The sequence below is a fragment of the Aristolochia californica genome, unplaced genomic scaffold (genome assembly GCF_029961685.1).
Source record: "Aristolochia californica isolate CCGP_79_NKW_82.1479 unplaced genomic scaffold, dmAriCali1.0.hap1 SCAF_13, whole genome shotgun sequence".
NCBI classification, from domain to species: Eukaryota; Viridiplantae; Streptophyta; class Magnoliopsida; order Piperales; family Aristolochiaceae; genus Aristolochia; species Aristolochia californica.
Window position 1 is genome coordinate 1,025,564 of NW_027181804.1, and position 22,294 is coordinate 1,047,857.

The 22,294-nt window shown below is 37.6% G+C and overlaps 3 protein-coding genes and 1 pseudogene across 3 annotated transcripts; 3 read left to right on the plus strand and 1 right to left on the minus strand.

The window, feature by feature from the left end:
- The first annotated feature begins 528 nt into the window (after positions 1-528).
- Positions 529-5,261, plus strand: LOC137948937 (uncharacterized). Its single transcript, XM_068795161.1, has 7 exons — positions 529-932; positions 1,710-1,764; positions 1,924-1,998; positions 2,130-2,221; positions 2,983-3,064; positions 4,726-4,809; positions 4,910-5,261. The coding sequence occupies exons 1-7, from the start codon at positions 607-609 to the stop codon at positions 5,033-5,035; spliced, it is 840 nt and encodes a 279-aa protein (XP_068651262.1). The 5' UTR covers positions 529-606; the 3' UTR covers positions 5,036-5,261.
- Positions 5,262-5,809: 548 nt separating this feature from the next.
- On the plus strand, positions 5,810-7,865 carry LOC137948936 (GATA transcription factor 7-like). The gene is made up of 2 exons (XM_068795160.1): positions 5,810-6,308; positions 7,058-7,865. Exons 1-2 carry the CDS (start codon positions 6,189-6,191, stop codon positions 7,805-7,807), a joined length of 870 nt encoding a protein of 289 aa, XP_068651261.1. The 5' UTR covers positions 5,810-6,188; the 3' UTR covers positions 7,808-7,865.
- A 579-nt stretch (positions 7,866-8,444) lies between these two features.
- On the plus strand, positions 8,445-12,028 carry LOC137948796 (DNA replication complex GINS protein PSF2). Its single transcript, XM_068794967.1, has 8 exons — positions 8,445-8,556; positions 8,686-8,760; positions 8,909-9,023; positions 9,626-9,725; positions 9,812-9,842; positions 9,913-10,005; positions 10,286-10,438; positions 11,688-12,028. Exons 1-8 carry the CDS (start codon positions 8,509-8,511, stop codon positions 11,706-11,708), a joined length of 636 nt encoding a protein of 211 aa, XP_068651068.1. The 5' UTR covers positions 8,445-8,508; the 3' UTR covers positions 11,709-12,028.
- A 2,008-nt stretch (positions 12,029-14,036) lies between these two features.
- LOC137948413 (YTH domain-containing protein ECT2-like) lies at positions 14,037-20,891 on the minus strand (annotated as a pseudogene).
- Positions 20,892-22,294: the final 1,403 nt, after the last annotated feature.

Consider the following 22,294-nt stretch of genomic DNA (forward strand, 5'->3'; position numbering starts at 1 on the left):
ATCCGCCAATGAGACCGAGAAAGAGAAATGTTTTGCCGGTCTGCCCGATTGCTGACGAGAGTATCCAACTCCCTTGTTAATTTATGTATTAATTAATTTAATAACAAAAAAATTCTTAAATAGTATTATAAAAATCAACCCAATCATTAAATGCTAGATGGGGATCACACTTTCCCATAATTGAGTCTTGTTAAACCCGGGTTGGAGAAGTGGGGTGGGGTCCTTCCAATTAAACCCTCGACCCTTCTCCTTTCCCGCACGTGCGTGATTACTGACCGCAATAACGTCTGTTTGAAATATCTAGAAAAGAAAAATAAAAAAATAAAATTTAATTATTATTTTCATAAAAATAGTTAATGAAAATAAAATAAAAATTTACAAATTATTTTTAATAATAATAATAATAATAATAATAAGTTTCTTTTCTTTTCTACGTCTGATGAGTTTCTCATCAAAATTCCGTCTTACAATAGATCCGTGACAAAGAGTGCGAAAAAATCGCAGACGCTTCACTCCCGGGAACTAAAATCCAAAACTGTGCAAAAAGGTAGCTCTCGCTTCCGCGCCTCATTTTCATCTCTTTGCTGCGGAGAGATTCCAACTTTCATGGCGAAATTTACAGTTCAGGGGACCCTTGGATCCTCTCTCTCCCCTCATTCCGGAGACCCATTTCGATGCAGATATGGAACTTTCAGATTTCTGGAAAACCTACCACTTCACGTCCTCCACTTGAGTCGGGATAAGCCCGGCAGGTCTTGCCGGTCGTACAAGGTGCGGTCTGTGGGGAAGAAGAAGTCAAGTGGGTCTGGTGCTTCTGAACGGTGCCTGGAAATGAGTGACATAGATGTTGTGGCTGTCGATGGGGACGACGATGAGTTTGGGAGGGACGAGTTGTCTTGTTTTAGGGGGTTGGTCTTGGACATTTCTTACAGGTTTGTCACTCTGGTGAAGTTTTTGTGCGCTATTTGGATTTTAGTTCTGCTTTTTTCGCCTGTTAGCGATGGGTGATACAGCTAGAGATTTAAATGCTTGTATTAGTGTTTTTGGCGGCTTGCCTCTTGTAATCTGCAGCTTAGGTTTGATTGATTATTTCAGCTGCATTTTATGGTAATACAATAGTATAGAATTGGTGTCTCTTTCGTTTTTTCTTTATGGTTGGGTCTTATTAAAATATATCTTTAGTATTATTATAAGTATTTTACTAGTGCGTTAGATGGGGCCTTCCAGCAGCGCCTTTTTTCAACTGTTTGGTGATTAAACTTTAAAACGTGGTTACGTAATGTCTTAAATTTTGTCGGGAATACTAGTTTATTTACCTGAGCAAAACGTCGAGATTTTTACTTTTTTGTTTGGTTTCCAAGACTGAAAGGTAGATTATATCTCTCCACCTTCCCTCTCGATCTGCAGTTTGACAGTCTAGAATTAAAATAATTATTTTACCAGCTTCACTTTGTGATTACTTTCTGTTGCTGTTGTTGTGTATGTCTTTTGTTCTAGCCCAGATATCTGTTTGAATAGGGTTCATCTTAAGACTATGAGTGAATCTGGATTATTAGTACGACCCTGCCATTCCTGAAAAAATTGCAGTATCAGCTACTACTACTCATTTGGTATTTGGAGTCATTGTTATTGTGAAATAATGATTACTTTATTTTCCATCTTTAGTTACTAATGATATGCGACTTATAACGTTTGATTATGTATGTCAGGCCGGTCAATGTTGTCTGCTGGAGGCGGGCTATTTGTTTGGAATTCATGGAGAAGGTTAGATGGCGTCACTTACAGTTATCTCCTATTATTTAATGACATGATGGTTTTTCAGGGTTCTGTGTTGGAGTCCTTAATTTGTACCAACATGTTACTATGCCCATTTTATTTTTGGTGTTTCCCTTGGTTTTGAGCTACTGTCCTGATTTTATCCAGGTTGATGTTCTAGAATATTATGATCAAACTGTATCTTCTCCCAGTGGATCCTTTTTCATACCAGCTGTCCTGAGGGTACAAGCAGTCTACACTACATTACATAAACTCAATTTACTGTTCTTGTATATTGGCACTTTAGCTTCTATGACTGTGTTTGTGTTGTACTTTCTAGTGTATTTGATAATACTTGGTTTTCCTGCTTTCAGGTTCCACATTTGTTGCAGGTTGCTAAGCGCAGGAGGATCAAACACAACCTTAGTCGCAAAAGTATATTTTTCCGAGATCACTATTTGTGTCAGTAAGTAGCTCTCTGAAGCTCTAATGATGTTGATGAACTTCTAACTTGTTAATATTTTTTATTTTACTACTGTTCTCAGTGGAGGGAGGTTGTAGTGTGAAACATTAAATGGCCTTGAAAGTTTTCTTGTAAATAAAGATTTGGAGGAAATTCTAACAGTTCTTTCATACAAGAACTGCCCAAAACCATTGCATCATTATTAGATATTTTTGAGGTTTTGGCACTATCATGAGTTTAGTAAAATTTTCACATAGATTCAACTTGTATTAGTTAAAAGTTTTGTGGGATCTAGTTATTAGAATTATATGAATCTGATGAATTTGGGTTTTTTGTGAGTTTTTTTCCTTTGAATGTACTACGAGCAGTCATTGAGATAATATTTTAAAAAATATTATTTTGTGAGCAGATATTATGGATGTTGTCAATTTTTAAAACTAGTCAAAGTACGATTTGAGGATTGTATGTAGACAAGTTCATAGATGCATGGTTTTAACTGAGAAGCATGGATGCAAAAAAATTCATTTCATGTTGACCAGGAAGTCATCACATATGTACTTGAAAATTGTACTCATAAGCCTTCTTATATTTGTCTGGTCTGGCCTCATGCAACTCTTCATGAGCAATTTGAAATCGGCAGTCTCCTTTTTTCTTTTCCTTTTTTGGGTCAATTAATGAATCTTATTATTTCTTGACTTGTCATTTATTCTACAACAATTTATTTTCTTCTCAGCATGTTTTATGTTGATTGCTGTTGTCAACAGATACTGTTCTTCCAGTGACAACTTGACGATTGACCATGTTTTACCAAACTCACGAGGGGGTGAATGGAAATGGGAAAATCTGGTAGGCAATCTGTTATTCATTGGTGAGCCTTGTTATTAAATATGGAGAAGTGGAGAGACTCTGCTTTTAATGAAATGGACTGTGCATGAATAGGTTCAAAATTCTCTGGAGATAATTTAATGTGTCATTCTTGTTTCAAATTTTTATTAAAGAATAATTTCCATTTTAATACATTAAAAGGGACCTAAATATGTTTGTATAAGTGATAGAACACTTCTTTGTAAAGGTCTTGTCTTTTGTCTGCCAAGTGTAAGGGAAGAGTGAAAGAGGGAGATTTAGAGGGCTGAAAGTAGAGAGAAGAGTAGATCCAGAAGAGAAGAGAAAAGTAGAGAAGGAGAGTGATGCGGGACAAGGCACGGATTTAACATGATTGAGAAGAATGATTTAGAAGAAGAAGAATAGAGAAGAAAGTGGAAGAAGGGAAAGAACAAGAAGAAAGGGGAGGGAGAGAGGGAGAAGACCAGAAACAAGGATTTTATTGATTCATCTTCAAATCTATTTTTAACATCATGTTACAGCCTATAAATAAATAAAATCACTATCTGATCAAATCCAATAAAATCAGGAAAGATAAACTAAAAATAAAAGTAAAATTTGAAATTCAAAAGATCACTATCTGATCAAATCCGATAAAATCAGGAAATATAAACTAAAAATAAAATTCAAAATTAAAATTCAAAATGGATAAGATCACTATCTGACCAAATCGAGTAAAATCAGTAAAGATAAAATAAAATAAAAATAATTTCAACCATAATTGGTGGGTCCACTGAAAATTTTAATCTAGGAATCTTGTTTGAATTATCAAAATAAATTACAAAAGCACCTCTAAAGTAGCACCTCCTAGGACTTTCTACAAATAAATGGCATCCCCAAAACCTGCAATTTATAACCCTCCCTTACATTTTTTTGCCTGATTTGCCCTAGCCAAGCTTCTGTATTATAGTTTATTTTTTACATTCAAAAGAAAATATAAACTCCTACTAAGGCTCTTTCTAAGACTTCCAACTAGAACCCAACATCTATCTTTTGTTCTGGAAACTCTATCTAGGATTCTTAGTGAGTTTCTCCATATATTGATTCAGTTGCTTGGAAATTTATTTAGGACTCTTTTGATTTGTCAAAATAAATTAAAAAAATACCCCTAAAGTGGCACCCCCTTGGACTTTCGAAAAATAAATGGCACCTCCAAAACTCGCCATTTTAAACCCTCCCTTTCCTTGGTCTGCGTGTGCTGCTAGTTAAAGTTACAAAAAGAATTGAATTCTATCATTCAGCTGTAGAAATGTTCCCAAACAATACATATGGCTTAATCAGCATCAAATTACTTGCATAAAGAACAGTTTGTGGTGCAACTTCCCTTGCTTTAGCTGATTGATCATGGCCATTTAGTTGACCTACTCAGCTGTCAACTTGAGTGAATTCAAACAATCAGAAACAATTTAAATGGCTTTGTTGTATCTCATGTCTGTTTATGATCTTCTTGCTCTATTCTGCTGCTGTTAAACAATGAAACTTGTGTGAATTAATTGTGCAGAAACTTTTTTTTTTCTGATAAATCACAGACATAGTCACTTAAAAAACAGACATATATATACACAGACGAAGGCCTGCTCACTTGTTGCTGTGACGTTACATAATTTATGATTCCTTTAGTGCAGGTCACTGCATGTGCCAAATGCAATTCAAAGAAAGGTCAGAAAACCCTAGAGGAAGCAAATATGAAGTTGATCAAAGTCCCAAAGGTCAGCAAGTCATTATCAAGCACAAATAGTTTATAACCAAGTTAACTGTGTGCTTCTTAATGATGTTGAAGTTTCTCTTGTTTGCTTCTGTTTCATTTAGGCTCTGAAAGACTTTGATATCCTTGCAATTCCCCTAACAAATACTGCCATAAGAATGTTGAGGATGAGAAAAGGGATGCCTGATGAGTGGCGCCAATACCTATCAAAGTCATCTATGGAGCCCTGACATGTAATTGCTATCTGGAGCTCATCAGTCTGTGAAAGTGCTCATCGAAGTCTGCCCCATGTGTTTTGTTATCAGTGGAAGTACTTCCCTCTGGGTTCTCCAGTATCCATAGAAATTCCTATCATCTAATTACCATTTGATCTAATATCATGTACATGAACTGTATATTTAATGATGTATATTTCTTGTCTTTATTAACTGCCTTCACCAGTTAGCTTGCTAGTAACTTCTGAGCTCTCTCTCTCTCTCAGCATGGCAGTTGATACAAATATAGCACCCAGAGCTCTTTTACAGATCCATTGATGACCTTGTTGAAGTTTCTTCATGCAATTCATCCCTAAAGAATTCTTTTCCTTGTTATTTTGTCTGTTACAGTCTTCAATGTGAAAAGAGCCGTAGCATTATAAAGCTTCTTGATTAATAGCACCCCATCATCCAGTTGAAATTAAACACAGAAACTCGCCGTCAATGTAGCTGACTGTGTGCTCAGTTTCAGGAAATCAAATCGGTAACCATATTGGGTCTCTCCGGCTCAGCAGTTTCACATGCAAATTTGATTCTAATCTGGGCAAAGTGCTCTTGAAGGCATTGGCAATGATGACCTTGAATTTTCCATATCTCCATTATAGTTTCCTCTCAGCTACCCCAGTTCTGATGCGCAGATTCATCCCTGCAGGAGCTTGAAAATCTTTTCCGACTGCTAATCTGTACCATGTGAGCAGTGTCTTTGCAAGCCTAGCCGAGGATTCGATTCAGAATAAGATCTTACCCCTTTACATGGAAATTTGCAGTCTAATCCTGATTCCTTTTTATTGATAGAAGAAAGGCAGAGAGAAAAAGTGAAATGAGTAGAACACTGAAAAAAGCGTGGTAGGCGCAGAGGCAGCAGACACTCTTTTAAATGCAGCCCGATGAGGGTCCCTCAATAATGGGACCATTTCATCGTCACATACCAAAATTGCAGATACAGATAAAAATAAAAATAAAAATAAAAAAGTAAGAAGAGAGATGGAGGGAGAGAGAGAGAGGCTGCCGACAAAAATAGAGAAGAGGACACAGAAAGGCAAATGCAACGTTAGAGAAAAGGCTGTGTTTCCGTTTCTTTCCTGGGTTTCTCTCTGTTTTCAGTTTCGAGGCATTTTGGGTTCTATAGATGAAGTCCTGCCGGAATGTGTCTCTTTCTGGAGGTTTCCTGCCGCCGGAGCAGTTGCAAGAGCGTGACGTTTCTCATGGGGCTTCTGGGTTTGATGAATTCTTTCCGGGTGAGACTAAGGTGAGGAGCCTTGGTTTTCTTCTTCTTCGGTCGACCATTGTTTGAGGTCATTTCATCTGCATTTTCTCTTCGATGTCGTGTGCATTGTAAAGATTCTTCCTTTTCTGTTCTACGAAGCTTCACCACAGTCATTGCATGTCTTTGACTGGTTGCCTTTAGATTTTTGTCTCTCATCTCTTCCAAAAATTTCAGCAGATTTTGTTAAGTTCTTTTTCTCGAGTTCTCTTATGCATTTTTATCCATCGGATGTCTTGCATGCAGTGTATTTTGTTCAAGTACTCTTGCCGTCTTGGTGTTCTTTTTCAAGTATTTTCATTTCTTTGAATTTCTCGCTCAGCTGGGTTTCATTTTTTATGAGTTTCTTATCGATTTTTTGCCTTAAAATGTCTCAAGTCTTTTTCACTGTTGCCTTGAAGAGAAGCTTCAAAATTTCTTGCTTTTTGTTACCGTTCCTTGAACTTGTTTTTCGTCACCAAGCTTTTTATCTTGTATCGAGTTAAGTCTTTTTGATTGCATTAAGGTTTTCCTTCCATTTATGGTTTGCCAGTCTTTAAATTACTCGTGTGCTTTATCGTGAACCTCTGCTTCTAAAAACTGAACTTCTCTGTTCTGTTGTTCTAGTTTATTGCTTTTCTTGTGACTTTGGCAATGCCTGAGGAATTATAGACATTTCTTTGGCTGTCATGTATCTGTTTTCATCTGTAAACTAGTATAAATTTTGACTTTTGCTCTTGCTTCTGTTGCTGCAGGAGGAAAGTGATGTCGGCCTTGAATGGCTATCTGTCTTCATAGAGGACTCCTTTTCAAGCCATGGAATCTCTATTCCACCACCAAATAATTTTCAAGATTCAGTATCAAAAGCGTCACAAATCCACCAAAAACCCTCTGACCAACAGCAGAATCTCCGGACGTCAGTCTCAGAGTCCTCAGAAAGCCATCAGAAGCCCTGTGAACGAGAAGAAGTTTCAGTTCCAGGCAAAACGAGAGGCACCAAAAGGAAAAGAACCAAAACTATCAGTACCCTCCTGAGTGGCTGTGGATCCTACAGACACATGCAGAACCAGCTCCTCCTCCTGACCACCTCAGACCCACCCTTGTTGCCTCAAACCCATTGGCTGGCAGACAGTGAATTAATTGCCCCAAAGAAGGCAGAGGAAGAAGTGGAAGAAACCCAATTGGTTGCAGACAGTGAACCCATTGTTCCAATGAAGGAATTGAAAGAAGGGGAAGAAAAGGAAGAGAGGGGAAAATACAGTGGGCATGGCCATGGCCACGGACAGTCCAAGAGATGCAGCCATTGCTTATCTCAGAATACCCCACAGTGGAGGGCTGGTCCCCTGGGACCCAAAACCCTCTGTAATGCATGTGGGGTGAGGTACAAATCAGGGCGCCTGTTTCCTGAGTATAGGCCGGCCAAGAGCCCTACTTTTGTTGAATACAAGCATTCCAATTCTCATAAGATTGTCATGAAGATGAGAATGATGGCCAATGTAACATAAGATGAGCAGTGGAGGAGTTCAATCTCTTGAATGATTGAGAAAATTGGTGTTTTTTTCATTTTGTTTGTTATAATACATATGATTTACACGATTGTTAACAGTCCATTTCCTTTGGTTATATATATTCAAGTGTTGGCCATTTGGGTTTTTCTGTCTGGCTTTTGTTTGAATGCTTTCCTGGGTCCTTCAGCCCTCTTTATTTCTTGCTGCAGAAGCAGAGCAGGACTTTTGCATTGAAGAGGAACGGTTACTATTAAACGATTTTCAGCAGGAAGAAACTGAAAAGGTTTTTTGTGTTTCACCCCTACCAGAGAATAGTTTGAAGCTTCTGTCAAATCCTAGAAACAGTTTTATTATCATTGAGAGAGAGAGAGAGAGAGAGAGAGAGAGAGAGAGAGAGAGAGAGAGAGAGAGAGAGAGAGAGAGAGAGCTTAATAATTTTTTTTTTAAATGATACTTAATAAATTACTATTCTGGTATTTCAATCGAAAAATAACGGGTTGACTCAGTGAATCACAACACTCTTACGTCTCCTCCCTCTGATGAATGGGCCTATGGCCCATAAGAAGAACGTCCACGAGAGCGCAAAGTCCATTCTCATTTGTGTCTATAACGATTCTTTACTGTCCCGCGCTCCGTCTCTTTTTCCCTCCCATTCCCATTTCTCCCAAGGAACATTGAACTTCTTCGATTTCGTTGAAATGGCGGGACAGTCTGATCCAGATCTGTCATTCTTCTCGGCGGCGGAGGTTTGCGTTTCCTTCTGTTTCTCTCACGAGATGCATTCGTTCTTAATTCGGTTTTACTTTCTGCTGTTAATTCTGGTATTCGACTTCTAAGTATCATGATTTTTTGACGAATTACAGTCTTCTTTTCAGGTGGAGTTTCTCGCTGAGGACGAGATGGTGGACATTGTGCCTAATATGCGGATGGAGAAGTTGGAAATGATCTCTGTAATTTCTTCCTCTCCTTCACCCGGGTTTAGTATCGTTTTTCTCTCTCTTTTTCCATGTTGTTTTCTGTGTGCCTTGTCTATTTCAACCGCATTTTTGTCAAACCTATTAGAAAGATTTTTATTTATTCGTTAATTTTTCTGGTCAGGGGGATTTTGGTCCGTTCCTTCCCCAGATAGCTACTAAGGTACCACTCTGGCTTGCAGTAGCTCTAAAGAAACGGGGAAAGTGTATGATTCGATTGCCTGAGTGGATGTCTGTTGGTGAGTAGCTTCTTTTTGCTTCTGTGACTCACTAATTACGTGGCTCATGCAGAGAGGAAATACGGGGAAAGCTAATTGCTCTGTGAACGAACATGTGCATCAATGGACTAAATTTCTATAGAAATTGTAATATGAATAACTCCATAAGGTTCACAAGAGAGGAGTCCTTTCGATTATTCCTACTAAGTCTTTTGGAATTATAAATGATAATTATTTGGGGAAAAATTCTTCAGGCGCTGGTATTATATCCATGCTCGGGAGACAACTCAGCTCCGTAAACCGTTAACAGTGTTATTTTCTCTTTTCCTGGATATTGCATGCACACACCTTACGACCCTATACATCTGTGAGACTTGTACTTAAGATCTTGCATTAAGAGACCCATCCATATGGTCACTGAGCTAAAGGATCCATCTATCATATACTCTTATTCTGAGCAGGTAAAATATTTATATCCTTGAGAACACACATATGTCAAAGCAGTCAAATTATTTTATATTACTCTTTGTAGACCAAGTCATGCCTTTGGCTTTTGAAACACAAAATAGTACTGCCTGTACCAGAGTTTGCAGCGTTACAACTGATTGCTACTTTGTGACCAGAAAGATTAACAACGGTGTTGGAAGCGGAACGAGAGTCTCCAAGAGAGTTTCAGCCATTACCATTTCATTATGTAGAAATTTCAAGGCTTCTATTTGATCAGTACGTTATGATCAAATAATTTGTATATTTTTGCTGTCTTTTAGCTCTAATATGATGAATCTGATTTTGTTTGTTATGGATAACAGTGCTCGTGATGATATCTCTGACATATACATGGTGAGTTCTGCCTTCTATTTCATGAATGTATTATTCTCATACTTAGTTGTAAATTGGCTTCTTTTGACAGGTTAGGAATTTAGTAGAGGACATTAGAGATGTGAGGTTTCACAAGGTCCAGACTGGCTTGGAGACAATCTCAGGTCGTACACTTGCAGTAAAGGTTTGTCCTCTTCACATGTTGCTGTGTTTCAGATTCACGTTCAGAAATTTTAGCTCCCCGTTTAATTTTGTATGATTAAACATGTAAAATTTCTTAAGGTAACTTCTGTAGTAAATCTAACAAATGGGATTCCTGTATATAGTTTGGCGTGTATTGAGTTTGGCAATAGATACTTCAAAGCTATCAAACTCTGTGATAGTTCATGTTTTATCATAATTGGGTTTTGGTGGCAATGACGTTCTTGGTACTCATCTCTTTTGCTTTTTTATCTTGTAATCAGCTAAAAAATCTCTCTGCGATGGAAGTGAATATAGTACGTCCATTTGTTATGAGAGCTTTACAGGCTTTCTACAAGCATGACAGTCCAGAGATGATACCACAGCCTGATGCAAATGGCAGCAAAAGACAACAAATCGCAGATCGTGGCCCGCGAGTAAGCCTATTCTTTTTTATCTACTTTGTTTTTTCAATGTGTAAGGTAATGGTTACATGCTTAAATTTTTTTGATGAAAAGTACATTAATAGACCAATATCTGAAGGTTGCTTTGTACTAGTCTAGGTCCCTTAAACTGACTGTGTCTAATTATATTCACGAGCAATATGCTACTTCAAGATCAATTTAGCTTAAGGGAACCTTCATCTAGACATACATAGTGGAATCCGTCTTACCTGTGTTAATTAAGGTGATATGTCAGTCATACTGCCTGCATTCGTGTTGCATCTGTGAAATGTTTCAGCTTTTAGAATCAAGTCTTTAACTTACGCAAGGTCATTATAATCCACGGGTAATCTTCCGACTCTTCACCCTTGTCCTCACTAAGTGTCGGCTTTATCCTTAATTAGTGGTTTGCTGTTGTAAGCTTGAACTTAGTTGTTCTTGATGTCAATTGTTTGCATACTATTTACTTGGTCTAAGCTGAAGCTGATTTCACTTTTTCTCAGTACACAGATGCTTAAGATGTGAGTCCATCAATGTGGAGAGGACTAACTAAGGCCCTATGAGTGAAGATCCTAGTTATAGCTTTATACCAAGTATATTTGCAATGTCCTGCTGTCTGAACTGACACATACGTCTGACTAGCTGTACCTCTCTATACTCCCACGTACTGACTGGAGGGAATTGGGTCACAAGTTGGTCTGGTTTTTCCAAGGCGAGAAGCTACCCCCTCTCAAGACCCAGGTCAACCTGGCCAATTTGTTGGTCAACCCTACAGTCATAAAACCATGAGGTAAACCAGCAAATCAGATTTTTGGGTAGCGGATGCGATTCCATTACCATATAAGGCAAGCCTTGTACTTGATCCTTTTGTTGATATGAGACATTGGAAGGCATCAGTTAAGCAGCCGAACTAAGCATAGACATTACCATAAGTTACATGAACTAACCACAACCCTAGGTAATCCAAGCCATTATGCACGTAATTCCTCCAAATTAATCATATCATGGAGACGCAGTTCTCTTTGGATCCTTAAACGAAACATACATGGTCTTTGATGAATCTGAGTTCCTAGCCCTTGTTTCCATCTACTTTTATGTTACTTGATACCCTATCTAACAAGAAGAATGTGATGGTTTTTTGTGTGTTTGTTGTTCTCACATTTCATTAACATCATGTTCTTGATATAGGTGGCTCTTGTAGATACAGTTATCTAATCCTTTATTTTCTTTTACATTTTTGCAGCGAGATCTGCGTCCTCGATAGATATCGTGGGAGTTGGGGAGGTTTCTTTGGAATGGATTTTCGGTCGAATGCATGGTCCAAGCGAATAGAAAGTTGCCTTTGTTTCATTCCAACTTCAGTGCAGATTGAATTTATTCAGAAGAGGAGCTGGGTTACTCAAATAGATACTGGGTTTGTTATGTATAATTTGGTGGCCTCAAATTGAATTGTAACCGGGAGCATTGTAGTAAAATCTGCATGTTGGATGATTTTGATTTGCTAAGTAATATACACGTTGATACCCAAGCCATCCCGATGATGAGTAATGGAAAGCAGTATTTAAGGCTTCTTTAATTCCTCTATTGTAATCCTTTCACCTTGTCATTCAAAAGGTACAAAAGCTCGATAACAAAGAAGATTTACAAGAGAGGTTCTATAAAGGTAAACAGAAGTTCGAAAAGGGAAAAAAAAACCGAAACCTGTTAGAAATTACCTCTATTAAAAGCCATTACAGGGTTCCTAAACAGAAGAGACTCGAAAAAGGGTAAAAAAAGACAAAAAAAACTATAATCAAGAAGACTTCTCCATCACGTATGCAGATGCTAAATGTTTTGTTATCAGTATATTCGATGGAGAAGTCCTCCCGATTATATTGATTTCTTTCTGGAATCACAGCTGAGTCCTCACTTTAAAGGAAGGTTTTGTCCCCTCACTGCTGTGACATGAGAGGACCAAAACCCTTCTGATTCTTGAAATGTAGAGCTTGAGGTCCTCTGTTAAGCTCATTCAATCCATCTGAACGTTCATTTCCATTACCAAAAAATCCATTCCCTCGTGACAATTTAGATCTTGAATTATAACTATTAGATCCATAACATAGTCCAGTTCATCGGACCATCGTAACCACAGTTGACCATTAGATACATAATCCTCCCACTCATTCTAACCTAAAAACCAACAAACATCATAAAAAAATATTACCAATCAGAATCGAGAAACCAAATCAGTGGAGTGGCCTCCAATCAGTTTTTTTTTTTTTTTGAAGAAGAGTGTGCTTATAATTTAGTAAAAGAAGTTATAAATCAGTGGAGGCCCTCCCTTAACAACAAGAGATTGGATGGAGGCCCCATGCTTAGCAAGCTTATCAGCATACGAATTACTAAATCTTGTAGGTAGAGATAGTTCAAGCAGAGGTCGAAGCTGAGGTGATGGTAACTCCAAGAAGGTGTCCATTGTGGGTGAAATAACCATTACTTTGATAGGTGTTGGATAAAGTTTGGAAAACCTGTTTGGGCAAACTCTACTAGTCATGAGACCAGTGAAACAATATCAGAGGTTGTTGATCCTGTCTCTTCAAGGGGAGCTAATGAGATACAACAACTATTTCAGCAACAACAATAGATTATGCAGCGCCTAACTCAGTTATCAGTTTGTTCATCTTTGGCATCCATTATAATAGAGGCCTTATCCGATACCACTTTGTGAGAAAATCAGCTCAAGGGTATTCTGGTCATTTAACATGATCAGATTTTTTACATTATGGCACTATCTTGTTCAGCATGCTCGATTTAGTGTGTGTACAAATCTTTATATTCATAGGAAGGTAGAATGAGAGTTATATGGGAATAAGTATTTTCGATGTAAGAGGGGCATTTTTTGTTATTTTTGTAATTTATGACTTTAAAAACCTAATAAATAACATTGGGAGTCGTGCACAATCCCCAAAATAGCTTATTCAGAGTTTGTGCCTCTTTTCTCTTCTCTTTCTCACTCTCCCTCTCCTTCTCTCTCTCTCTCTCTCTAGATTTTTCATACTATTGATGCATAGCGAGGTAATTCGGTTAGTCCTCCTTCTTGCCAAGGTGACAACATCAATTTTTTTTGTGTTTGTGACTCTCTTGGCAAGCCATTTGAAGTGGGCACATTGCTTCCAATGAATCATTTCAACTGAATAAAGATTTAAAGCTTATTTTAGGTAGAATTTCAGAGAAAAAATTTAGTGGAAGAGAAGCACCTTTGTTCTGTGGCAGCATCTAGGTCAGCAATATGAGAAAGGAGAGAGGATTTCTCAACCTTGGTTTTCGAATGACATTTTGAGGACAATTGCTTCAGCTTCAATTTTAACCCTTCAAGCTTCAGAGGAAAAGTCCACCCCCTAGAACCAGAGATAGGCAAATGAGTCCACCAGTTAGCAACCAATTCATCAAAAGATTTTTCTTTTAGCTATGAATTGTCAAAACGGATTGGTACTGACTCAAATTTACCAAAGCTGGTATCCTATTGAATCGGCTAGTGATCAGACCTAACAAGGTTCAAATCCAATAGCATTCTCATAGATATGAAGCCATTCCCCATTAGCTTGAAAATTTGTTAAGCCAACAAAAAATGGAAGTCAAAGTGTACTCCCAAATTTTTGTTGAAATCAACAGGGCCTAACATCTCCCCACGACTGTCAAATTGACCATTGGTGTTAATATAAAAAAACAAGCAGGATGTATACACACACCACTTAGACAAAATATAAATCTCACTTGCAGGGAAAAACGAAAGGGGGCAGCCACCAGATTTCACCTAGGCTTCCTGGTATGCAGCATCCAGCTTCTTGTTTCCATTGGTAGTGCTAGCCCAGACGCCATATTTAACTCTCTTCTGAATATCACCTTCGCTATTAGACTAGATAACAAAACATTTAGCATCAGTTTGCTTGATGGAGAAGTCTTCCTGATTATGTTGGTTTCTTTCTTGAATCATAGTTGAGTCCTCATTTGAAGGAAGCTTTTGTCCCCTCACTGCTGTGACATGAGGCCCAAAACCCTTTTGGTTCTTGAAATGTCGAGCTCAAGGTCCTCTGTTAAGCTCATTAAACCCATCTGAATGTTGTGGATCTACTGTCTATGATTCAAGATTTAATGAGGTCGTGGCTGGTTCCTTGCTGGGGCGATGCTGCTAATATGTGAAGATTGTGAAGACATTGAAGTACTTGTAGTTGTTGGCCTGGGCTTCCCATCACTGAAGACGGGTCTTTTTAACCATGGGACAGGTGACCTTAGCCCCTCATATCCAAATCTTGGGTCCTGCTAACCAGCAGGAAGCATTCTGCCCAATAAAACACCTCTCCCATAACAGCCATTCGAGTTTGGTCTGATAGATGTGGGGCTACTACCATTAACATTGTTGTTAGGAATTCCATGGGTGTTTTCATAGGCCATGTGAACAGGAAGAGGCACCCGATCAGTAGCAAATGATGTACAAACCTCGCCTTGTACAGTTCAACTCTGGTTAGGTGCACTTGAAGGGGCTGGCGACTGGTAGTAAGGTGCTGGATACTGGTAATGTTGTGGCCCATAAAGCTGTCCATCATGCCCCATGGTGGGGACAGGAGAACCTGCTGGGGGGTAGGTTCCATACGAAGCATATCCATAACCATGGTGATACATGAGAGATCCATTATCCCCATAAACTCCCTGCCATTAGTCAAAAGACAAAACCGAAAAATTAGTAACCACTTGCTACTGGAAATAGGCAAGACTCAGACACTGCACACAACCTCTACAGAATGTCTTAATTTCGTAGCAGCAAAAATCCACATCTAGACGACCATAAATCACTTACAGGAGCCATCTCCACCCCATCTGTATTGACTTATCTAGGGTAATCCTCCGACTCATTTATTGGACCATCATAGATTGACACATTAACTCACCTCTATAGTAGTATGGTGCATAGGCATTAGGGACATAGCACATATTCGGATCCATGAAATCAGTACGAAGTGGAGTAGTCGACCTTTCACACGTAGGGATTTGGACGTTCGCCACATCACCACATATAGATCCATACTTGTCAGTAGAAGGCTGAAACAATAGACAAGTAAGATTAAGAAGTACAAGACATGAGAACTAGAGGATAAACCAAAATTTATGCAGATTACCTTCTTGACAACCTCGGCTACTTCAAGAGTCCTTTGTTGTGAATCCAAGGAGAGCTTTTGACATAAATCTGTTGTTTCTATGACTACCAGAGTGAAGGTCCCGATATCAAAATTATTTAACGAAATCAATTCAAGACAATCATCCTCGATTATGCTCAAAGCATGTGAAAGATTGTACGCATAAAGACACCAAGACGTCCTGCTTGAAAGAACATAAACTCATTAAAATTACCCAAAAATAAATAAATAGCACAAAGAAAGTCAAACGGAGAGCCAAAAAATATATCACTAACCCAAGGAAACTAGTATATTGAATGTATTCTCACGAACCGAAATGAAAACAAACCAGCCTTAAAAAAAATCACACATCCACAAAACAAGAACCTTAAATAAGATAACAAGAACAAGCAAAAAATTTCAAATCTACACAAGCACCCGCAATTCAACCCCTCGAAAGAAAGCGTGTGAAAGATTATGCACAAAAAATTTAAGCCACAAAGTTATTGTAAAGACACCAAGACGTCCCGCACGAAGAACATAAAGCCATTAAAATTACTAAACAAATAGCACAAAGAAAGTCAAACAGAGAGCCAAAGAATATACAACTAACTGAAAGAAACCAGTAAACTGAATGTCTTCTCACGAACCAAATTGAAAACAAACCAGCCTTAAAAAAATTGCACATCCACAAAACAAGAACCTTAAATAAGATAACAAGAACAAGCAAAAAATTTCAAATCTACACAAGCACCCGCAATTCAAACTCCTCGAAAGAAAGCGTGTGCAAGATTGTACAAAAAAAATTTAAGCCACAAAGTTATTGTAAAGACACTAAGATGTCCCGCACGAAGAACATACACCCATTAAAATTACCAAACAAATAAACAAATAGCACAAAGAAAATCAAACGGAGAGCCAAAGAATATACCACTAACTGAAAGAAACCATTAAACTGAATCTCCTTTCAAGAATCGAATTAAAAATAACTAGCCTAACAGAAAATTTTACATATCCACGAAACAAGAACCTTAAATAAGAAAACAAGAAGAAGTAAAAAATTTCAAATCTTCACAAGAACCCGCAAGCCAAAGCTCTCGAGATCCATATCGCACAAGAATTCATCTAACGAATCCAAACATAAACCCCACCCGTCTGCTAGAGACTTGTCTTTTTAAAATGGTATCAAAGTAATAGTACTTCTGGTATTAGTATTGAGTGTAGAAGTCTGCTAGAGACTTGTCTTTTTAAAATGGTATCAGAGCCACGGATCAGTTGTGGTCCATAGAGTTAGCAGAGCCAGAATTAGTCTTGGTCCTTTAAGTATTTAGAGCCAAGTAATATATTTGGTTCTTTTCTGTTTCTAGAGCCAAGAATTAGACTTTGGTGCGTCAAGAGCACAGGATTAGCTGAACTCTTATAAATATAGAGCCAAAGATTACCTTTATTTTTTTACTGTTTAGGATTACATACTCCCAAAAACAGTTACCACCCAGAACCGATCACATCCCAAACAACATTTGTAATCTACAAATGTATCACAACCCTAGAGTTCCAAAATGGAATGAATCAGGTCTAACCCAGAAGTAAGACCTATTAACTATTCGTAACTATGAGCATATATCATGCCAAGAAGGTATGATAACCAAATCGAATTCCAGAAGGTCTGGATTCGACAACTCAAAGATCGACTCTTGCGAGTTCAAGTAAAACTCAAAGAGTTAGAAAATCCTTTAGTTGTAGAATACAACAATGAAGGAAGAAGAATAATTTGAGATGAACGATTCTTAGGAGTCGGTCCAGAAGGATTGAGAAAAGTTATTCAAGACCTGAAAAATCAAATCAGGGTTGAACAACTTGAACTCCAAGAATATGCTATCTAAGCAATTCTTAGAAGAATTAGTTATCATTCTTCAAAGAGAAATTGAAAGAATGAACCAAGAAGAAACCGTATCCAAACCTGTAGACACAACTTCAATTGGAGAAGCCTCTACAAGCGCATACGGAATACCAAAACAAAAACAAAAGTACTGGTATGTTGTCTTCATTGGGAGACAAAAAGGAATATATGACAACTGGGAAGAAGCTCAAGCACAAGTCATAGGATTCCCCGGAAATTCTCATAGAAAATTCCGAACATGGAAAGATGTTGAACAAATTTAGACAACATCCCTACATAAATGATCTACAGAAAGAAATTGTTAGATCGTCTACAAAGTAAAAGAGATGGCCTAGCCTTTACTCTTTTATTAAGAAAGATTCTTCAACCCGAAGATGACACAATACTTTCTATGGAAATATACAATTTCCAGTTAAGATGGTATAATGATTGCATCTACAAATATAGATGTAAGATTAAAAGAATTCAACAAAAGCTAGACCAATTAGCTTTATAAAATGATCTATAAAGAAAGCCTATTAGATCAAATTCGTCTAATACGCACAATGAAAAATCAAAATTGGCAAACCAGAGAAAACCTCAGACCATTAAATGAAACCGAGATAACTTATCAAGCTTATCTGGTTGAATGGTGGAGATTAACCCGTAAAGAAATTCTACTATGGTTTATGCTAAAAAGACTTCAATAGAAGCTTCAAGAAATAGCTCTATGACTGAGTTTTTCTACTTAATGAATATGAAAACTCCATTACCATTAGGCTTTCCTGACATTATCGAATGACTTAAAAACCTAGTGTACATAGCACCTTGCTTAGCACCTAGGAAAAAAAATCCCGAACCTTCTGCTTTTAGGATCGTTTCAAAAGCATCATCCTCTACCGATGATAAAGTTTACGCAGAATATAATTCTTTCGGTCGACAACCGATTTATTATGTGCAAGAGGAAAATCATTCCTCTAGTAAACAAAAAGAGCAACAAAACAGTGAACCAGAAGCATGGGAATCTGACGAAGTTGCGGAAGAAAATACCAAGAAAAAAGACTACTCTGCTAAAGACAAAATGGCAGATGATCTTGGTAAAAGATTTAGAATGCTTCGCTATAGTCACCAACATGAAGCAGAAACTTTTAGGGTACAAGATACTCTAGGAAGAGGAAACCAGTTTGTACAAAACATATTGGCAAACCTCAGTAAAGCCCAAAGACTACAAAAGAAAGGTAGTAAGGCACATAAACAAACATTATGTTGTTCAAACCAGAACAAAAATACAAGAGCTTATGGTTGTAAAACCAACTCTCATAAGCAAAGAAAATATCCTCCAAAAAAATCTAGGATACAACAAAGTTCACAATCTAGGTATACTCCCTGAAAGAGATACTTTAGGAAAAGAACATACCCTAGCCTCAACTCATCCAATCAAGGGTCAAATACTTATTGCCCAAAGGGGAAAACCCCAAGTAAATGTAAATGCTGGATATGCCATCAAAAAGGATATTTAGCTCGCAATTGTCCACAAAATGAAACACGGGAGTACAAATATACTAGTCGAAGAAAACACCAAACGTATACAAGGGCTCAAGCTTCTGACACAACTCATGCAACAACTAGTTCAGAAGAAGAAAAACTTTATCTACAAGACATCTGTCCCATTGACGATTGTCGCGAAAAGCTTCAAGGAGACTCATGCACCTGTTCAGAAAAGTCTTGAAGAAACTCCTCAAAGAAAATATTCCCTTCAACAAAAATACAAATGAAGGTTTCTACAAAATGGCTCATAAAACTTTCCCAAAAGAGCACACTTGTGAATTGTGCACATAAAGGCAGTTGTCCGATGACGAGTGAGCAACCACGTCAAAAGTCAAATCAGCTGACAAGTCAGCAACCAACAAGGCAGAAGACAAAACCAAAGTCAGCAAAAATGGTTACACAATGGTTAGCAAAAGCGGCTACAAAAGATTTATGTACGTCAGCATGATGACATCATAAGAAGCAAAGTCATTTCTACCCCTGTTTTCGGTGCCGAAAAACAATAATGCAAGGCCAAAATGGTAAGACAAAAAGATAAAAGTTACCCTTTGTCTTTAAACACGGACCCTTCAATTAAGGGCAAAAGAGGAAGGAAAGAAACTCCTTCAACTATAAATTCGAAGCTCCACCAAAGATTGAGACATCGAAAAATCAACCCATCTTTTCTGAAGATCGAAGAAAGAAGGTGATTTCCGACGAGCATCCTCCGGCAAAACAATAGTAATGGCAGAGTAGTAAAGAGGGAGCCGACCAGTAGAACGGTCGATAACTTTGAGAGCTATGTAGTTATGTAGATGTGTATTAGTTTATAGTTTTCCTTTTTTAAGGATATGTATGTTTGTGTTTTTATATTTGTGACAATATTTTACTTTTTCGCATGTTTGTAATATTTTGATTAGTACAGTGTTAGTTTATATTGTTCCACTTTTGCCATATATATATGAATCTCCACAGTGTTTGTTTTTACTATTCTAAAGTTATTGTTCAACTATTCATGTTTACTATTCATGGTTACTGTTCACCCAAGATATAATTGTTTTGAAATAGTGCCTGATAGGACCGAAGCTAGAGACTTAGCAATATTCGACTACGCTCCGAGGTAGAAAATGAAACGGAACTGTGCTCTACCCTGCTGAAGCAACTATGGAACCGCATCGATCATATGTACGGTTAAGCTACCTCTAAAAACCGCGAGGAATGCACGTGGTGGTAAGCTGGTGGGATTAGGGTCAAACCCCGGATAGGACTGAGTAGCAACAGAAGTCATGTTGGACCTATTAGAGACTCTTGTGTTTAGGGAAACATAACTGTAATAGTATAATACGAATAAGAACGTACGGTAAGAAGAAAATATGAACTTATGAATAGAACTGTATGAATAGTAATATGTTGTTTTTCGCTGCCCCCTGGTACTGTGTGTAGTTGTGTCTGTTTTTAAAATGGTATCAGAGCAATAGTGCTTCTAGTATCAGTATCAAGTGTAGAAGTCTGCTAGAGATTTGTCTATTTAAATGGTATCAGAGCAATAATGTTTCTGGTATCAGTATCAAGTGTAGGCGTCTGCTAGAGACTTGTCTTTTTTGAGTGGTATCAGAGCAATAGTGCTTCTGGTATCAGTATCAAGTGTAGAAGTCTGCTAGAGACTTGTCTTTTTAAAATGTCCTACCAAAACCTAGAAAGTGTAACCCACCAAAAAGATATCAAACCAACAATCAGGCTCCAGATCAACGAAACAAATCAAACAAGAAGACGAAACCCAAAACGATAACCAAAAAGATGCCAAAAATAAGCAGATAAGGGAAACAACCTGAGCAACCCCAATCAAGCTCCATGAAAGGATACAGTCAGAGGCAGGAGGCTTGGTCGCCATGTCCAAATCTTCTAAGCGGAGTCCCAAGTCTTCACATTAATAGAGACAAGAGCGAATTGTATGGAGGAGAGAGAAACCCTAGGAAGTTTTTGGGCCAGAACGGAGGAGCCGCCATGGGAAAGAGAGGGGGGAAAGAAATGGCTTAACACCACGGCTCTGCGCCCTCTGCCTCCAAAATCAGAAACCTTTTCTTTTTTTTTTCCATTAACAAATCTTTTCGCTCTCACGTATTTATAGAGAAGAATTCTAATCACAAAAGGACAAGCGCGTCCCATTGGGACCTACGGCATTAGGGCAAGACGAAAAATAAGACATGGAATTGGAGCCAGTCTAGTGGTGGTTCCTGTGCTACCACCTCCAATTCTTGCTCCCGCCCTATTTAGATTGCTAGATGTTTTTAGTTTAACACAAATGCAATAATTTTATGTCAAAGCTTTTAATTTTCACATTCTCTTGGGATGTACATTCAAGGTATCATCTATTGTGTCTCAAGAGAGGTTAGAGAAGAACAATTGTAAGTGTGTGCGATTTCTCCTGTAAACTATTTCATCTTCATAGTGGATTACTGCAAAGGCAAAAGACTGGACGTAGTCTCACCTTGAGGCGAACCTATATAAATTTTGTGTGTTTTTTTTTAGTTTACTTTTCTTTTTTTCTGTAATTATTATTATTCCTCTCGTTAGTTTGGAATTAGGGTGTTTAATTCCTAACACCTTGGAGTTGCCTCATGCTTGCCCTCATTTATAGCATAAGCCAGGAGTGTTTAAGAAATCATTTTGTCATTGGAGGAATTAATAGAAAATTAAGGAGTAAGTAAACAGAAACGGTCAATATAAACATATAACAAGAAATAATATTGATATTGATGAACCCTCATCAGAACACACAACTTATAAATAGAACAATTTTGGGTTTTTTAAAATATAACAACTAGATAAAACATAGTTTTATTCTGCCAACTATTTTGAAGAGGGTTAATTAGGCCATATTAACCTTTCATTTGGGAGTTTTAAGCTAATCTTTTTGAATGACATAAATGGGTATAAATTGGGTATATATTTCATATTAATTTGTTTTACAAGCACAAACTAGTTGGAAGGAAAAGTTTCAATTACTAGGGCTAAAAAACCATTTTTTGCAATAACGAGGGAAAAGAATCTGAACAACTAAATGAAGAAGTTCTTTGGTTTTTACCAATCTACACATCTTTCTAGTTGGAAACGAATTCAGTAATTTTTCATATTCATATTATCTCATAATAATATATAACTTCAGGCAGCTGTAGCATTCAATTTAAGTAGACAAATCAAATTTGGGATGAGATCCTGCACTTCTGCTTCTGGAGTTTTAACTGAAGGAGCAAGCTGATGTATTTTGAATTTATTATAAACACATTCAAAAGC